General features: G+C 37.9%; 1 protein-coding gene across 1 annotated transcript in view; it reads left to right on the top strand.

Moving 5' to 3' along the window:
- The first annotated feature begins 8,630 nt into the window (after positions 1 to 8,630).
- Positions 8,631 to 18,596, top strand: part of Cyp2c12 (cytochrome P450, family 2, subfamily c, polypeptide 12) — a 57,174-nt gene continuing 47,208 nt past the window's right edge. Inside the window, exons 1-3 of the mRNA NM_031572.2 lie at positions 8,631 to 8,798; positions 9,927 to 10,089; positions 10,217 to 10,366. Coding sequence (NP_113760.2) covers positions 8,631 to 8,798; positions 9,927 to 10,089; positions 10,217 to 10,366 — 481 coding nt within the window. The remainder of the gene's footprint in view (positions 8,799 to 9,926; positions 10,090 to 10,216; positions 10,367 to 18,596) is intronic.

The following is an 18,596-nucleotide window of genomic DNA, read 5'->3' as shown; positions in this document are numbered from 1 at the left end:
CCGCTGTGCCTGTGAGTTCTTGCTTGTGTGCTATATTTTCTCATTGTAGGTACCTGTGAATGTACAACAGCTCATTCTCATATAAAGACATAAATCCAATGGAGTTTGTTTGTCATAGACTGTGATTAAGAGGCTGAAACAATGTTGGTTTGGGAGAGAGATAGAGATAGATAGATAGATAGATAGATAGATAGATAGATAGATAGATAGATAGATATATACATACATCCATACAGAGAGAGAAAGAGAGTGACAGAGAGAGAGAGAGAGAGAGAGAGAGAGAGAGAGAGAGAGAGAGAGAGGTGTAGCAATTAGAGAAACTAATCCAGCAATGTCCCTATTCATGTAAGTAGCACTAATCCTGGCAATCTGGAGGGGAAAGGTCTGTGATTGATGAGCATATCTGAGTTCCAGGTCAGCCTAGTCTGTAGACTTTGTTCAATGACTATCATTTGAGATCTACCCATCTCAAAAACAACCAAATAAAAATAGAAAAAATTTCCCTGATGGCTAATGATTTTCAAAAAAAATTTCAAATAATTCTGTCATTTTTACATTATTCTGTTTGAATGTTTATGCATATATCCTCATCCCAGTGTTTTTAATTGTATTGTTTGATTTATTGATGTCTACTCCTTCAGTTCTTTATGTATTTGGAAATTTGGACCCTATCTGATGTGGAATCTGTAAAAACGTACCCCATTCTGTGATCTGTCATTTGTCCTATTGATACTGTCTTTTACCTTACCAAAAATCATTTTCATGAGTTCCCTTTTATTTATTGTTCATCTTAGTGCCTGTACTATTAGTGTATTGTTCAAGACATTGTCTCTTGTTCCAATGTTTTCAAGATCATTAACCATTATTTCTTCTATAAGGTTCAGATTTTCTGCTTTTATGTTGAGGTCTTTGATCAACTTGGATTTAATTTGGGGTAGAATGATAGATATGGACCTATTAGCATTCTTCTAAATTCCAACATCCAGTTAGACTGGCACCATTTGTCGAAAAAGTTTTCTATTTTCTACTGTATAAATCTGGCTTCTTTATCAAAACCAGGTTCCCTTAGTTGTGTGAATTTACACATCTGGTCTTCAATTTGATTCCATTGATCAACATATTTCCTTTTATGCCAATAACAGTATATCTCATATATATGGCTATAGTTGTGTAATACAGATTGAATTCATGGAAGCAATACCTTCAGGGGTTTGACAAACCCTTAGCCAAGCTAACTAATTATCCTTACTTTAAAAGTCTGAGCTCTGTTCTAGCCAGAGCAATCAGACAACAAAAGGAGATCAAAGGGATACAGATCGGAAAAGAAGAGGTCAAAATATCACTATTTGCAGATGACATGATAGTATATTTAAGTGATCCCAAAAGTTCCACCAGAGAACTACTAAAGCTGATAAACAACTTCAGCAAAGTGGCTGGGTTATAAAATTAACTCAAATAAATCAGTTGCCTTCCTCTATACAAAAGAGAAACAAGCCGAGAAAGAAATTAGGGAAACGACACCCTTCATAATAGACCCAAATAATATAAAGTACCTCGGTGTGACTTTAACCAAGCAAGTAAAAGATCTGTACAATAAGAACTTCAAGACACTGAGGAAAGAAATTGAAGAAGACCTCAGAAGATGGAAAGATCTCCCATGCTCATGGATTGGCAGGATTAATATAGTAAAAATGGCCATTTTACCAAAAGCAATCTACAGATTCAATGCAATCCCCATCAAAATACCAATCCAATTCTTCAAAGAGTTAGACAGAACAATTTGCAAATTCATCTGGAATAACAAAAAACCCAGGATAGCTAAAGCTATCCTCAACAATAAAAGGACTTCATGGGGAATCACTATCCCTGAACTCAAGCAGTATTACAGAGCAATAGTGATAAAAACTGCATGGTATTGGTACAGAGACAGACAGATAGACCAATGGAATAGAATTGAAGACCCAGAAATGAACCCACACACCTATGGTCACTTGATTTTTGACAAAGGAGCCAAAACCATCCAATGGAAAAAAGATAGCATTTTCAGCAAATGGTGCTGGTTCAACTGGAGGGCAACATGTAGAAGAATGCAGATCGATCCATGCTTATCACCCTGTACAAAGCTTAAGTCCAAGTGGATCAAGGACCTCCACATCAAACCAGACACACTCAAACTAATAGAAGAAAAACTAGGGAAGCATCTGGAACACATGGGCACTGGAAAAAATTTCCTGAACAAAACACCAATGGCTTATGCTCTAAGATCAAGAATCGACAAATGGGATCTCATAAAACTGCAAAGCTTCTGTAAGGCAAAGGACACTGTGGTTAGGACAAAACGGCAACCAACAGATTGGGAAAAGATCTTTACCAATCCTACAACAGATAGAGGCCTTATATCCAAAATATACAAAGAACTCAAGAAGTTAGACCGCAGGGAAACAAATAACCCTATTAAAAATGGGGTTCAGAGCTAAACAAAGAATTCACAGCTGAGGAATGCCGAATGGCTGAGAAACACCTAAAGAAATGTTCAACATCTTTAGTCATAAGGGAAATGCAAATCAAAACAACCCTGAGATTTCACCTCACACCAGTGCGATTGGCTAAGATCAAAAACTCAGGTGACAGCAGATGCTGGCGAGGATGTGGAGAAAGAGGAACACTCCTCCATTGTTGGTGGGATTGCAGACTGGTAAAACCATTCTGGAAATCAGTCTGGAGGTTCCTCAGAAAATTGGACATTGAACTGCCTGAGGATCCAGCTATACCTCTCTTGGGCATATACCCAAAAGATGCCTCAACATATAAAAGAGACACGTGCTCCACTATGTTCATCGCAGCCTTATTTATAATAGCCAGAAGCTGGAAAGAACCCAGATGCCCTTCAACAGAGGAATGGATACAGAAAATGTGGTACATCTACACAATGGAATATTACTCAGCTATCAAAAACAACGAGTTTATGAAATTCGTAGGCAAATGGTTGGAACTGGAAAATATCATCCTGAGTGAGCTAACCCAATCACAGAAAGACATACATGGTATGCACTCATTGATAAGTGGCTATTAGCCCAAATGCTTGAATTACCCTAGATCCCTAGAACAAACGAAACTCAAGACGGATGATCAAAATGTGAATGCTTCACTCCTTCTTTAAATGAGGAAAAAGAATACCCTTGGCAGGGAAGGGAGAGGCAAAGATTAAAACAGAGACTGAAGGAACACCCATTCAGAGCCTGCCCCACATGTGGCCCATACATATACAGCCACCCAATTAGACAAGATGGATGAAGCAAAGAAGTGCAGACCGACAGGAGCCGGATGTAGATCGCTCCTGAGAGACACAACCAGAATACAGCAAATATAGAGGCGAATGCCAGCAGCAAACCACTGAACTGAGAATAGGTCCCCTATTGAAGGAATCAGAGAAAGAACTGGAAGAGCTTGAAGGGGCTCAAGACCCCAAAAGTACAACAATGCCAAGCAACCAGAGCTTCCAGGGACTAAGCCACTACCTAAAGACTATACATGGACTGACCCTGGACTCTGACCCCATAGGTAGCAATGAGTATCCTAGTAAGAGCACCAGTGGAAGGGGAAGCCCTGGGTCCTGCTAAGACTGAACCCCCAGTGAACTAGTCTATGGGGGGAGGGCGGCAATGGGGGGAGGGTTGGGAGGGGAACACCCATAAGGAAGGGGAGGGGGGAGGGGGATGTTTGCCCGGAAACCGGGAAAGGGAATAACACTCGAAATGTATATAAGAAATACTCAAGTTAATAAAAAAAAAAGTCTGAGCTCCATGTAATTGGAAAATCCAAATAAAATGCATAGTATTCTATACCATTACCACTGACCAAAGTAAAATCAAGATCAGGTAAACAATCTAACAACCATCTACAACCCCTAAGGAAATAGAAGCAGTCATTAAAAGTCTCCCAAAGAAACAAACAGAAATTCTCAGGAACAGATACTTTTAGCACAGAACTCTACCAGACTTCTAAAGAAGAGCTAATATCAATATTCCTCAAATTATTCCACAAAATCACCAAGACAGATAAAACAACCCTGGACAATAAAATAACTTTTTGAGGTATGATTATTTCTGACTTGAGACTATACTACAGAACAATAGTAATAAAAGCTACATGGTTTTAGCATAAAAACATACAGATTGATCAATGGAAAGAATTGAAGACCCAGAAATGAACCAACACACTTATAGACACTTGACATTTGACAATACAATGAAAAAATGAAAATATCACAAACAAATGGTCCTGGTCTAATTAGGTAACTGCATTTAGAAGAATGTAAGTAAACCATAGCTATTACTCTGCACAAAACTTACACCCAAATGGACCAAATATGTCAACAGCACACACAAAATTTCCTAGAAGTGAAATTGTGGTAAATTCCTAGAACTCATTGCCAGAGGAGACAAATTTCTGAACTTAATACCAAGACCTTGGGCATTAAGATTAATAATTAATGAATGTGACCTCATGAAACTGAAATGTCATGAGCCAACAAATAGAACCTAAAAACCAGCGGATGATCTGCGTCAGATGAGTTCACCTCAGATTAAAAAAAAAATCTACAACAGATTTGGTCTTTACGGCAGGTCCAATGAGAAATCCATTTTAGGAAAGATTCCTACTATTAACATGCTTTTTCTATTATTATTAAATATACATATTTCTATCTCTTTATCTATCTATCTATCTATCTATTTATCTATCTATCTATCTATCTATCTATCTATCTATCTATCTATCTATCTACCATCTATCTAAAACAACCAGTAGGTACTATCTCACTTTTTAGTGCAGATCTCTGTATGTATATATCAAAAAATATGACTTATAATGATGCGACATACACAACTAGATAATTATTTTGTAGTATTACTAATTTAATTCAAATAATTTTGGGCTGAAAATTTTAAGAGATAGTCTTAGTTGCTAGAAAGTTGTAATAAATTTAGTACCAATAATAGAATGTTCTCACTCATCAGAATAGTATGTAAAGGCTGCATCATAAGAAAGACAATGAGCTTTGATAATCACACCAGAAAGAGAAGACGACCTAGGAAAATTTTGTGTTCACAGGAAAGTATTTAGGTCCAAGGATAAAGTCACAGATGTGTACTATGATAAGGCAAGGCCATGTAAAAGTTTACTTTGCACGTTTAAAGGGTATATTATAATGAAACACTGCTTTGAATTTAATATCAACATCTTTCTGTAACTCCTAGTTTATGTAACAATTAAACTCTGGGGTAATTTCCAAAGCACTTTCTGGGTGAGAAGGTATAAAAAGAACTCAAACAAGAAATAAAGTTATTAGTTTAATGGTTTTGTGTGGGGAACTTTGAGCCATCCATCAATCCATTCTATTTAGTATAGAGGTAGTTATAACATCAATCCATTTAGTAGATTTACACAATAGATTCAGCCATTAAAAACAAGGATATCATGAAATTTTCAGGCAAGTGGATGTATCTGGAAAATATAATCATGAGTAAGGTAACATAGACCCAGAAAAAACTATAGAGTATGGACTCACCTATGTTATAGACATTGGTCATAAAGTACAGGACAATCATGCTGCAATCAATAGACCCCCAAGAACCTGAGGAATAAGAAGTGCCCAAGGGAGAATGTATGAATCTTACTCAGATGTGGATATAAAATAGTCAGTAGAGGTGCATGAGAGAGGGAAGTGGGTGGGAGAAGGTATAAGAAGCAGAATGAGTATGGGATTCAGGTATGAGGAAACGGGATATGGGAGAGGGCAGGGAGAGAGAATGGAAATCAGTGGGGAGCATCTCTAAGACTAGCTAGAGTCCTGGGAATGAGGAGGGTATGGATAGTCTACAGTGTTGACCCTATCAGAGATTTCTCCAAGCTGGAAATATAGAGACTTAAGGGGAATTTTTCTTTTATGCTCCAACAACTTTATATTCTGCTGACTTAAAGTTTTGGTTCCAGAGCAGGTAGTGTCCATGCCTGGAGCCAATGTGAACACTGAAGGGGCAGGTCAAAGTACCAATGACCACTTTGGACTTCTGAGATCCTCAAGTCAATAGGCAGAGAAAAACTGTTAAAGCTGGGTAATTGATCCAGATTATGGGCAAATTGAATTGTATCTCCACAATAGAGGCAATAACATTTATGTTTCAAATGAAGAAAATCCTTTATGATGGCCTTTGGTGTTATCAACTCCCATGGTTATCATCAATTGTAAACTATACATCATAATATATACAGGAAGTCAAAGGGCACAGACAAGAAAGGAATGAAAGTATAGGTCATTTCTCTAGGAAAAAAAGCCAGCATTACCTGAGGAGCTTACATGGAGTAGAAGAAATATTAGAGGATATTAGAGGATGGTAGGTATAAATACCAGCTGTAGACTTCATGACATCAAGTTGTATAATGTCAGTTAAGATAATATCTATGGTTATCACGTTTCAATTTGAGATAGTCCAAAAATGTCACTTGAGGATATTGACACTTTTTCTAAATTTATAATGCATTTGTAGTTTTACATGAGGTAGTTATAACATGTCAGGCATAATTATAATATTGTTAAATATATAGTACATTTATAATACCTCTGGGTTTATGGAACATCACTAGCCATACCATCCAATAGAAGGATCCTATACCTGGCACCAAGATATTACTTTGTAGCCTATCATGTCTAATAGGGTCAGTGTTACCATTTTTATTGGATATTTTTTATTATTTACATTTTGAACTGTTATCCCCTTTCCCAATTTCCCATCTATAACCACCCTATCCGATTTCTCCTCACCCTTCCTCTATGAGGGTGTTCCCCTACCCATCCACCCACTATATTCTCCTCCCCACTCTGATATTCACTTACTCGGGGAAGGGGGTCAAGCCCTGGCAGGACCACGGGCTTCTCCACCCATTGGTGCCCAACAAGGTCATCTTCTTCTACATATACAGCTGGAGCCATGGGTCTGTCCATGTGTACTTTTTGGATGGTAATTTAGTCCCTGGGAGCTCTGCTTGGTTGGTATTGTTGTTCTTATGGGGTTTCAAACCCCTTCAGTTCCTTCAATCCTTTCTCTAACTCCTTCAATGGGGACCTCATTCTCGGGTCAATGATTGGCTATGAACATTCACCTTTAGAAGATAAAATTTCTCAAGAGTTTTCAGTTATTGTCTTTTGTTCAGTTATGCTGAGGTAGCCTCATTTCTGAAATGATGGTAAGTGGATAATCCTAATAACTGTAAAGCCAGAGGGGTATCTGCAACTACAATGTAATCACATTGAATTATAAGTTCTTCCAGCTATGAGTTGTGGAACACTTGTAGTCCTTCTATTGTAGTGCTGATAATAAAATGTAAGAAAGAGGGGCTGGGGATTTAGCTCAGTGGTAGAGCGCTTACCTAGGAAGCGCAAGGCCCTGGGTTCGGTCCCCAGCTCCAAAAAAAAATGTAAGAAAGAAAGGAAGAGAGAGGAGGAGGAGAGAGAGAGAAAGAGACAGAGAGGAAGAGAGAGAAAGAGAACAGCCTATGTCATCCATTGAATTTCACTGTAGTAAAAACCACACAGAGCTCCTTAAGTATCAACTTAATACATTTTCTTTTTAAAATGTATGGTATTAATATAAGATATTTTTATCTTTTGTCTTAGCTGTGTTTCTCAATCATATATTAGAGCCCTACTACATTTATAATTAATGTCTATATGTTTAAATTAGCAAGAAACTATTTAAATACACAGATAAACATGTATATGATATTATGTCCATATATTTCTAACTTTTTTAGGAAGCACTAGAAGAGGCATAAGTTTGAGCCAGCCTGAGGTCCAAAGTGAGATTTTATTATATAAGCATATATCATGGCAAACACAAAAATATCCATAAAATCCAAACTCCCATATGGACTATGCCTTACAAGTTAAGACGTTTGAGGTATTTTTATTTATATAAAAGTCAAGTGATTGTATCTCCTAGCAATGTAAGCAAGTCTACCTATAAAATGTTTACTAAAAACACCCTAGAGGGAAAACATTTACAGAAAGGCCTGCATGCATAGGAAAAACTCCATAGACTTCGATTCTACAAAAGAAATTCATACTCATAATCCATATTACACAGGCTTAGCTGATAGCATTTATATCTTTACAAATATATCTGTGTACTATAGGTACACGTATGTTATGTATGCACATACATGTATGTATATCTGAATTAAAACTTAAAGAAAAGAAAATAAGGAAATGCAAATATTAGATGTTTGGATAAAAAGGAAGAAGAAATTGATAAAATTTTAGCACAACATCATAAATAAATAATTTAAAATTAACTCAAATATGTTTAAAGATTTGAATGAGTGTATTTATCAATGTTACATGAAATAACTCAATAAAATTAAGCCAAAATCTCTTACAGACTTCCAACAAAAATGACAAAGTTAAAGGAGCTATTTTTGTCTTATCATTGAGACAAAGTTCATTTGAAAGAGAGATAAACAGTGGCCAGATGGCTGTGCAAAGTTTGCCAAAAGCAAAATATTGATTTTTATGGTGTTATATAAAATCTCTGGAGTGCCTGATAACACCTGTGTCAGTAAGAAGGGTCTTCATGGATCCATTTGTGGTCTTGGTGCTCAGTCTGTCCTTTCTGCTTCTCCTGTATCTATGGAGACCAAGCCCTGGGAGAGGGAAGCTTCCTCCTGGCCCTACTCCTCTCCCAATTTTTGGAAATTTTCTTCAGATAGATATGAAGGACATCCGTCAATCAATATCCAATGTAAGTATGCCTTATACTCTTCAGGTATATTCCTGCTTTCATGAAATTCTATTACTGGAGAAAATATTGTGAAAATGATTATAAAGACAAAAATTGTAAAGTTCTATGTTTTTTCTGAATTTTGCCTCTAGTTCTGGTCAGGAAATTAGTAATGATCTCGGTTTCAGATTGAAGAACCTGAAATGCATGTAATTATATATTATTTTTTAAAATGCATGTAATTATATATTTTTTAAAATGCAGGTAATTATATATTATTTTGCAAACACATTCTATTGTCTTGACTGAAGGTAACGAGTAGGAAATATTTCAATGACTCAGAATTTTAGACATGCATTGCTCTTGGAGTTGAAATCAGTGCTGTGCTCTGAAATTTACTGGTGTTTTATTTGAAGTAAATCCAATGTGCATGAGCTCATACATGAAATAAAAGCCATAAACAGTGTGTGGTAGCTTATGTGGTATTTTCCTAGTCATCTTTTATTACATTCCTAGCCTGTGACTTTGGCCTAGGATGCTTATTAGTGAGAATGAGTTTTTTCTATGATGTTTCATGCTATGGTATACATTTTTTAATTATGTCCACTCCATGTACATTTGTAACAATAGATGAGAATTGAAGTTGAACATTTGTGATAATTTATGGTTTTAGATTTCTACTCTTTATCACAAAGTTTTCTAGTATTTACAGGAATTTTTTCCCACCTGGTTCAGCAGCACTTGTCTGATATTGAAATCCATTTCAGTATGGAGATATCATGACAGTCAAGCTCAATATCCAATAATGAATAAGCATACTGTCAACATGAGTCTACTTATTTGCAATTGAACTCTGAAAATATTTATGGATATTTTACTTCAGTTTCATTGTGTAATATGAGGAACAGATGAGATTATTATCTTAGTGTGATCCATCTTTGGTTTTGGTGTGTCAATAGCCTGGGAGATTTTCTGGCTCACTATAGGCTATCAATATATGATAACCATCATAATGTAAAGACTTATACAAACTTTAAACTGAGATTTTCAGAATAAAAATATTATACCAGTACCATCATTAAACTCAATATATTGACTATGTGGAAAATACAATATTTTCACTAATATTTATGTTTGCTTTCTTTACAGTTTTCTAAAACCTATGGCCCTGTGTTCACTTTGTATTTCGGCTCACAGCCTACTGTGGTATTGCATGGCTATGAGGCAGTGAAAGAAGCCCTCATTGATTATGGGGAAGAGTTCTCTGGAAGGGGAAGAATGCCAGTTTTTGAAAAGGCTACTAAAGGACTGGGTAAGTGTGTGTGTGTGTGTGTGTGTGTGTGTGTGTGTGTGTGCTTTTGAGGCATAGTTGGCACTCTATGGCTGCCATATGTCAGCTCCTTCTCTGGGATTTCCAGTGTCTGTTCCAATTTCTTCAGGCATTAGTTTTAGCCGTGGAAATGTATGGAGAGCCACAAGACATTTCACAGTCAATACCCTGAGGAGTTTGGGCATGGGGAAACGGACCATTGAGATCAAAGTGCAAGAGGAAGCAGAGTGGCTAGTGATGGAACTGAAGAAAACCAAAGGTAAGCGTAGGTCAGAATCTGATAACAATTAGTGCGTTATGAACCATAAATTTCCCTAATTACAAATGTCATTTGTTCTTTGCATACCATCACGAGCAGATGATTGTCAATGATAATGGTTACCATGTAAAACTAAGGAGCCTAGAATTTGTGGTTCTCTCTCTCTCTCTCTCTCTCTCTCTCTCTCTCTCTCTTTCATTTTTTTGAAGAGCAATGGATAGCACTTCTTCAAGTTTCTGATTCTCCTCCTAGAATCATGTTTGTAGTTAGTCATAAAATTGCTGTGATGAATTATTTTCTTTTCTCAGGTGATTGCAATCATTTTATCAATTATTATATCTCAATTTTAGCATGATTTCAAAAGGTTATCATTATATCTTCTTTTTCCCTCCTTTTTTTTACTTTTTTTTATCTGATATTTCTTTATTTACATTTAAAATGGTATCTGATATCCTGTCCATAAGCCCCCTATCCCCTACCCATCCCCTTTTTCTAAAAGGGTATTCCCCTCCCCATCCAACCCTACATCCCCCCAACAATCCACTACACTGAGGGTCCAACCTTGGCAAAAACAAGGGATTCTCCTTTCACTGGTGCCCAGCAAGGCCATCCTCTGCTACATATGCAGTTGGAGCCATGGATCAGTCCATGTATAGTCTTTGGGTAGTGGTTTAGTCCCTGGAAGCTCTGGTAGGTTGGCATTGTTGTTTTTATGGGGTTGTAAGCCCCTTCAGCTCTTTCAATTCTTTCTCTAATTCCTCCAACTGGGGTCTCTTTCTCAATTCAGTGGCTTGCTGCTAGCATTCGCCTCTGAACTTGACATGGTCTGGTTATGTCTCTCAGGAGAGTTCTATATCTGGTTCTTGTCAGCATGCATTTCTTAGCTTCATCAATCTTATCTAGTTTTGGCGGGTATATATATATATATATATATATATATATATATATATATATATATATATATATATATATATATATGTGGGGAAGGCTCTGAATGACCATTCCTTCAATCTCTGCTCTAAACTTTGCCTCCGTATTTTTCTTGAGCTTCATGTGTTTCCTGGATTGAATCTTCAGTAATACAAGCTTTTGGTCTAATATCCACTTATCAGCCAGTGCATTCAATGCTGTTTTTCTGTGATTGGGTTACCTCACTCAGGATAATATTTTCTAGTTCCATCCATTCGCCTAATTTCATGAAGTCATTGTTTTAGTTAGCTGAGTAGTACTCCATTGTGTAGATGTACCACATTTTCTGTATCCATTCCTCTGTTGAAGGTCATCTGGGTTCTTTCCATCTTCTGTCTATTATAAATAAGGCTGCTATGAACATAGTGGAGTATGTGTCTTTGTTGTATGCTGAAGAATCTTTTGGATATATGCCCAGGAGTGGTATAGCTTGGTCCTCAGGTAATGCAATGCCCAATTTTCTGAGCAAACTCCAGACTGATTTCCAGAATAGTTGTACTGGTTTGCAACCCCATGAGCAATGGAGGAGTGTTCTTTCTCCACATCCTCACCAGCATCTGCTGTCTCCTGAGTTTTTACCTTTAGTTTTTATCTTCTGACTGGTGTGAGGTGGAATCTCAGGGTTGTTTTGATTTGCATTTTCCTGATGACTAAGAATGTTGAACATTTCCTTAAGTGCTCCTCAGTTGAGAATTCTTTGTTTCTCTCTGTACCCCAGTTATTAATAGTTTTATTTGGCTCTCTGGAGTGTAACATCTTGAGTTCTATGTATGTTTTGGATATTAGCCCTCTATGGGAATGTAGGATTGGTAAAGATCTTTTCTTCTATTAGTTTGAGTATATCTGGTTGGATGTGGAGGTCCTTGATCCACTTGGACTTAAGCGTTGTACAGAGTGACAAAAAGTGATCAATTTGCATTCTTTTACATGCTGACCTCCAATTGAACCAGGATTATTTGTTGAAAATGCTATCTTTTTTTTTTTATTAACTTGAGTATTTCTTATATACATTTCGAGTGTTATTCCCTTTCCCAGTTTCCGGGCAAACATCCCCGGGGTGTTGAATTTTGTCAAATGCTTTCTCGGCATCTAATGAAATGATCATGTGGTTTTGTTCTTTCAGTTTGTTTATATAATGGATCACGTTGATGGTTCTCCGTATATTAAACCATCCGTGCATGCCTGGGATGAAGCCTACTTGATCATGGTCGATGATCGTTTTGATGTGCTCTTGGATTCGGATAGTGTTACTTTGTTCTGCTATTTCAGACAGTGGCTAGACTGTCTTATAAGCCTGTGTGTCAGGAGTGCTGTAGACCTGTTTTCCTGTTTTCTTTCAGCCAGTTATGGGGACAGAGTGTTCTGCTTTCGGGCATGTAGTTTTTCCTATATACAGGTCTTCTCAGCTGTTCCTTTGGGCCTGTGTCTGGTGTTCACCAGGCAGGTCACTTGCAGCAGAAAAGTTGGTCTTACCTGTGGTCCTGAGGCTCAAGTTTGCTTGTGGGGTGCTGCCTACGAGCTTTCCGCGGGGCAGCCCCCAGGAAGATCTGCACTGTCCTTTCTGGGAGCCTCTGTGCACCAGGGTTCCAGATGGCGTTTGGTGTTTTCTTCTGGCGTCAGAGATGTGTGCAGAGTGCAGTCTCTTCTGGTTTCCCAGGCGTGTCTGCCTCTCTGTAGGTTTAGCTCTTCCTCCCACAGGATTTGGGTGCAGAGAACTGTTTATCCAGTCTGTCTCTTCAGTTTCCGGCGGTGTCTCAGGCACAGGGGTCCTGCCGCTCCTGGGCCCTCCCCCACGGGAACCCAGAGGCCCTATACAGTTTCCTCTTGGGCCAGGGATGTGGGCAGGGGTGGGCCGTGTTGGTGGTCTCTTCCGATCTGCAGCCTCAGGAGTGCCCACCTGACCAGGCGGTGAGGTCTCTCTCCCACGGGGTTTGGGAGCAGAGAGCTACTGCGGGCCGGGATCCTCGGGTTTGGGACTCCTGGTATCACCGGAAGTGCCCGGTCCTAGAGGAATTTTTCCTCTGTGTGTCCTGAGTTCACCAGGCAGCTCGAAAATGCTATCTTTTTTCACTCGATGGTTTTAGCTTTTTGTCATGGATCAAGTGACCATAGGTGAGTGGGTTCTTTTCTGGGTCTTCAATTCTATTCCGCTGATATATCTCCCTGTCTCTGTACTAATACCATATAGTTTTTAATCACTATTGTTCTTTAATACTGCTTGAGGTAAGGGATGGTGATTTCCCCAGAAGTTCTTTTATTGTTGATTATAGTTTTCACTATCCTGGGTTTTTTTGTTATTCCAAGTGAATTTGCAAATTGCTCTTTCTATCTCTATGAAGAATTGAGTTGGAATTTTGATGGGGATTGCATTGAATCTATAGACTGCTTTTGGCAAAATGGCCATTTTTGCTATATTATTCCTGCCAATCCCTGAGAATTGGAGGTCATTTCATCTTCTGAGATCTTCAGTTTCTTTCCTCAGAGACTTGAAATTCTTGTCATACAGTTCTTTCACTGCTTGGTTAGTGTCATACCGAAATATTTTATATTATTTCTGACTATTGCTTTCGTGGGAGAACTGGGCGCTGATGATGCCAAGTAGTCTTGGTTCTGTTGCCTAGGTTCCTACACTTGCCTTTTGCCATCAAATTGGCTCTGGTGTTAGTTTGTCTTACTCTGACAGTGGTTTGATCCTCCTTTAGGCCTGAGTGTCAGCACTCCTGTAGAACTGTTTTCTTTCAGTGGGTTCTGGGCAGAGTGTTCTGTCTCAGGTGTGTAGTCACTCTGGCAGCTGGCTTTAAGCTCTTGGCACAGGTAGGAACAGAAAGGGTCCTGTCCCTAATTGCTCCTATGTCCCTGTGCTTAGGGTGGGCAGATGGCACACGGAGATTTTCTCTTTGGTCAGGAATGTTGACAGAGAGTATTCTCCACCTATTTCCTAGGCCTGTTCATACTTCTGAGTGTCCAGCTCTCTCCCCCATGGGATTAGGATATAAGGGGCTATTTGACCAGTTCAGTTCTGTTCCAGGCCCAGACTTCTACTGTGTGTTCTTGCCACTGACTGTTCCTATATTCTTGTGTCCAGAGGCACTATGCAATTTCCTCTTTGGCCGGGGATGTGGGCAGAGGGGGTCAGAGTGGCAGTCTCCTGCTGCTGACTGCTGTTTGATTTCTGTGTCCAGAGGCACCATTGAGTTTCCTCTTGGGCCAGGGTTGTGGGCAAAGGTGGGCAGAAGTGACAGTCTGTCCTGTGGTCTCAGGATTGTCCACACTTCTGGGTGTTCAACTCTCTCCCCCATGGGATTTGGGAGCAGGGGGATTCGGGAGGCAATTAATTCAGTTCCGGGCACAGCCAGAAACTGCAAGTGGCCTTTGCCAGAGGACTTCTGCCTTTGTGTGCCCTGATTCCACCAAGCAGGTCACTTGGAGCAGAAAAGTTGGCCTTACCTCTGCAGTCAGATGTGTAGGTTCTCCTGGTGACTGACTTTCAGCTTTCAGCATGGCCATGAACTAGCTCACTATATCTTCTTACATGGCATTTAAAAGATTTATTTATAAATTTTAGTAAAATACACATCAATACAAATACTGAAAATTTGTGCACACATGGCAACTAGTAAAATGATCGATGGAAAAAAACTAGAAACCATTTCACCGACTCTAGTCTTTCTCTATGCATTTTCAGTCATGATAGGCATATCCAGCTATGCTAGCACACTGGATACTATTCACCCAGTGTTTTCAAAAAAGAATTATATTACATTGTTTTTTTATTTCTACATGAATAGTTTTTTAACACCTTTTCTAAATACAGTAAAACATGATCAGATTTTACATGTAAATAGCATGCACACAACAAAAACTAATCTCAAAATACTTCAGTTCATCTGTTTTGCTTAAAGCAATGTGGTATCTTGTATATTGTAAGGTGTTAAAATCCTGGTAGAACCAGTAATCACAAGAAATTCCAAATGTTTAAATGTCCAACTCCATTAACTCATATGACCTTTGTTTGAGTACACACAATTTAAGATCACCGTCAATATAACATCACATTTTGATCCTTTGATCACAGCAATTTCACTATTGAATGTAATATAAAGAAACAATCATGATCTCATCAATTGTTATTGTTTTGTTTCAGTCATAAAACAACTAAGTTGATGTTGGGTTCAGATGGTTTACAGGTTCCAGCCCACCATTGAGGGAACCAATGCAGAACCTCAAAGAATGAACCGAGAGCCATTAAATGCAGCAGAAAACATGAAGGATAGCTGCTCAGTGGCCTATTCCACATGTCTTTTGCACTTTTTTCTACTGCCAATAATCATATGCTCAAGACTGACATTGTCCATAGTGGGTTTAGCTTATGTCCCCATCAACAGCAATGAAGGAAGAGAACAGAGAGACATGACCCCAGCTTAATTTACTGAAAGAGTTACTTAAATAAGTTACCCGCTTGTGGGTTGACTGTAGTTTGTGTCAACTTGACTAAAACTAACCAGCCTTAAAGCTGATTATTCATTTTTCTTACATGTAAAATAAATAATGTGACCAATATAATGCACAAGTATAAACATATTTGTAATATAATATCATGATAGTTACTTGATGGACATTTAGGACTTGCTAAAATATACTAAATTTGAAGTTTGGCCATGATGAATACTTACTTTCTTTTTAGTAAATATTATTGTTGCAATTGTACTATAGGCTGGGTTGAAATCATGAAGATATTTTTGCAATTGTAGGTTATGCGTTTTGGTTTGCCTGTACTTGTAGAATTTGTTCTTCATTTTCTTCAATTATTCATAGTTACTATGCAAATTTGCTTTTATTATAATTTCACAATGGATGTTACAATGACATATGTATTTCATAGATAGTACAATTTATTGTTTGAAACATGAATATGTGAAAAAACTGTTCATTCATTTGTTTCATCATGGTGATTGCTTCACCTTATTGCACATTAAAAATAAAAGCTCTCTCTACATTTATTCATATAAGTGGATCATGTCATAGTTACATCCCATAAACTCTGTACACTCATTAAAAATTAACAGAAAAGAAAAATGAAACATATGAAACTGTGACAGCAATACAAAAATATAAAAATACATAGAAATGGAAAGGATTCTACAGATCTTGAAAAAGATGTATGATGCAGACCTTTGAGGGGAACACGTCTTCATCAGGTGAACAGAAAAGGTATCCAAGAAATCTGCCATAGGGTTATTTGATTCTCTGTAGTCTAACTTCTCGAGTACTTTGTATGCATTGGATATTAGCCTTCTATCAGATGTAGGATTGGTAACATTCTTTCCTTAATCTGTTGGTTGCTGGTTTGTCCTAATGATGGTGTCCTTTGCCTTACAGAAGCTTTGCAATTATATGAAGCCCCATTTGTTGATTCTTGATCTTAGAGCATAAGCCATTGGTGTTCTGTACAGGAAATTTCCCCCAGTGCCCATGTGTTCAAGGCTCTTCCCCACTTTTTTTTCTATTAGTTTGAATGTATCTGGTTTTACATGGGGGTTGTTGATCAACTTGGGCTAGAGATTTGTACAGGGCAATAAGAATCGATTGATTTGGATTCTTCTACATGCTCACCACCAGTGGAACCATCACAATTTGTTGAAAATGCCATATTTTATTTCACTGGATGGTTTTAGTGCCTTAGTCAAAGATCAAGTGACCATTGGTGTGTGAGGTCATTTCTGGGTCTTCATTTCTATCCGATTAATATAACTACATATTTCTGTACCAATACTATATAGTCTTTACCACTATTGCTCGGCAATGCAGCTTATTGTTAGAGATGATGATTACCCCAGAAGTTTTTTATTGTTGAAGATAGTTTTTGCTATTCTGTGTTTTTTGGTATTCCAGAGGAACTTGCTAATTGCTTTTTCTATGAAAAATTGAGTTGGAATTTTGATGGGGATTACGTTGATTGCTTTTGGCAAGATAACTTTTTAATATTAATTCTGCCATGCCATGAGTATGGGAGATCTTTCCATCTTCTGAGATCTTCAATTTCTTTCCTCAGAGACTTGAAGTTCTTTTCATACAGATTGTTCACTTGGTTTGTTAGAGTCACATCAAGGTATTTCATATTATTGGGACAATTGTGAAGGGTGTCATTTCCCTAATTTCTTTTTCAGCAAGTTTATTCTTTGAGCAGAATAAGGCTATTTAAACATAGGGTACAGATATAAACAAGAAATCTTATCTGAGAAATATTGAATGGCTGAGAAGTACCTAAAGAAATAATCACCATCCTTAGTCATCAAGGAAATGCAAATCAAAACAACTCTGAGATTTCACCTCACACCAGTCAGAATGGCTAAGATCAAAAACTTGGATAACAACAGGTGCTGGTGAGGATTTGGAGAAAGAGGAACACTCTTCCATTGTTGATGAGAATGCAAGATGTTACAACCACTCTAGAAATCAGTATGGAGTTGCTCAGAAAATTGGGTGTATAGTACTCCCTGAGGACCAAGCTATACCACTCCTGGGCATGTATCCAAAAGATGCTCCAACATATACCAAGGACACATGCTCCACTATGTTCAGAGCAGCTTTATATATAATAGCCAGGAGGTGGAAAAAATCCAGATGTCTTCAACAGAGGAATGAATACAGAAAATGTGGTATATTTACACAATAGGGTACTACTCAGCTATTACAAACCATGACTTCATGAAATTTATAGCAAATTGATGGAACTAGAAACTATGATCCTGAGTGAGGTAATGTAATCACAAAAAAACCTCACAAATTTTGTGTACTCAGTGATAAGTGGATATTAGCCCTAAAATGTGGAGTACCCAATGATACTATCCACAGACCACATGAAGCTCAAAAGAAGAACAACCAAATTGCAGATGCTTCAATCCTTTTTAAAAGGGAAACAAAAAATATTATAGGAGAAAATATGGAGACAATGTTTGGAGCAGAGACTGAATTAATGGTCATCCAGAGACTGCCCCACCTGGGGATTCTGCCCATATACAAACTGCCACTGAACCCAGACAATATTGATGAAGCCAAGAAGTACATAGTGACAGGAGTCTGATATAACTCTCTTCTGTGAGGCTTTGTCATATTATGACAAATATAGTGGTGAATGCTCTTAGCCAAACATTGAACAGAGAATGGGGTCCCCATTGGAGGAGTTAGAGAAAGGATTGAATGAGCTGATAGGGTTTACAACTTTATAAGAACAATAATACCAACCAATTAGAGATCCCAG

This window comes from Rattus norvegicus, chromosome 1, assembly GCF_021556685.1.
Source record: "Rattus norvegicus strain SHRSP/BbbUtx chromosome 1, alternate assembly SHRSP_T2T, whole genome shotgun sequence".
Lineage (NCBI taxonomy): Eukaryota > Metazoa > Chordata > Mammalia > Rodentia > Muridae > Rattus > Rattus norvegicus.
Note: the sequence above shows the minus strand (reverse complement) of the source record. Positions and strands in the feature narration are given on the sequence as shown.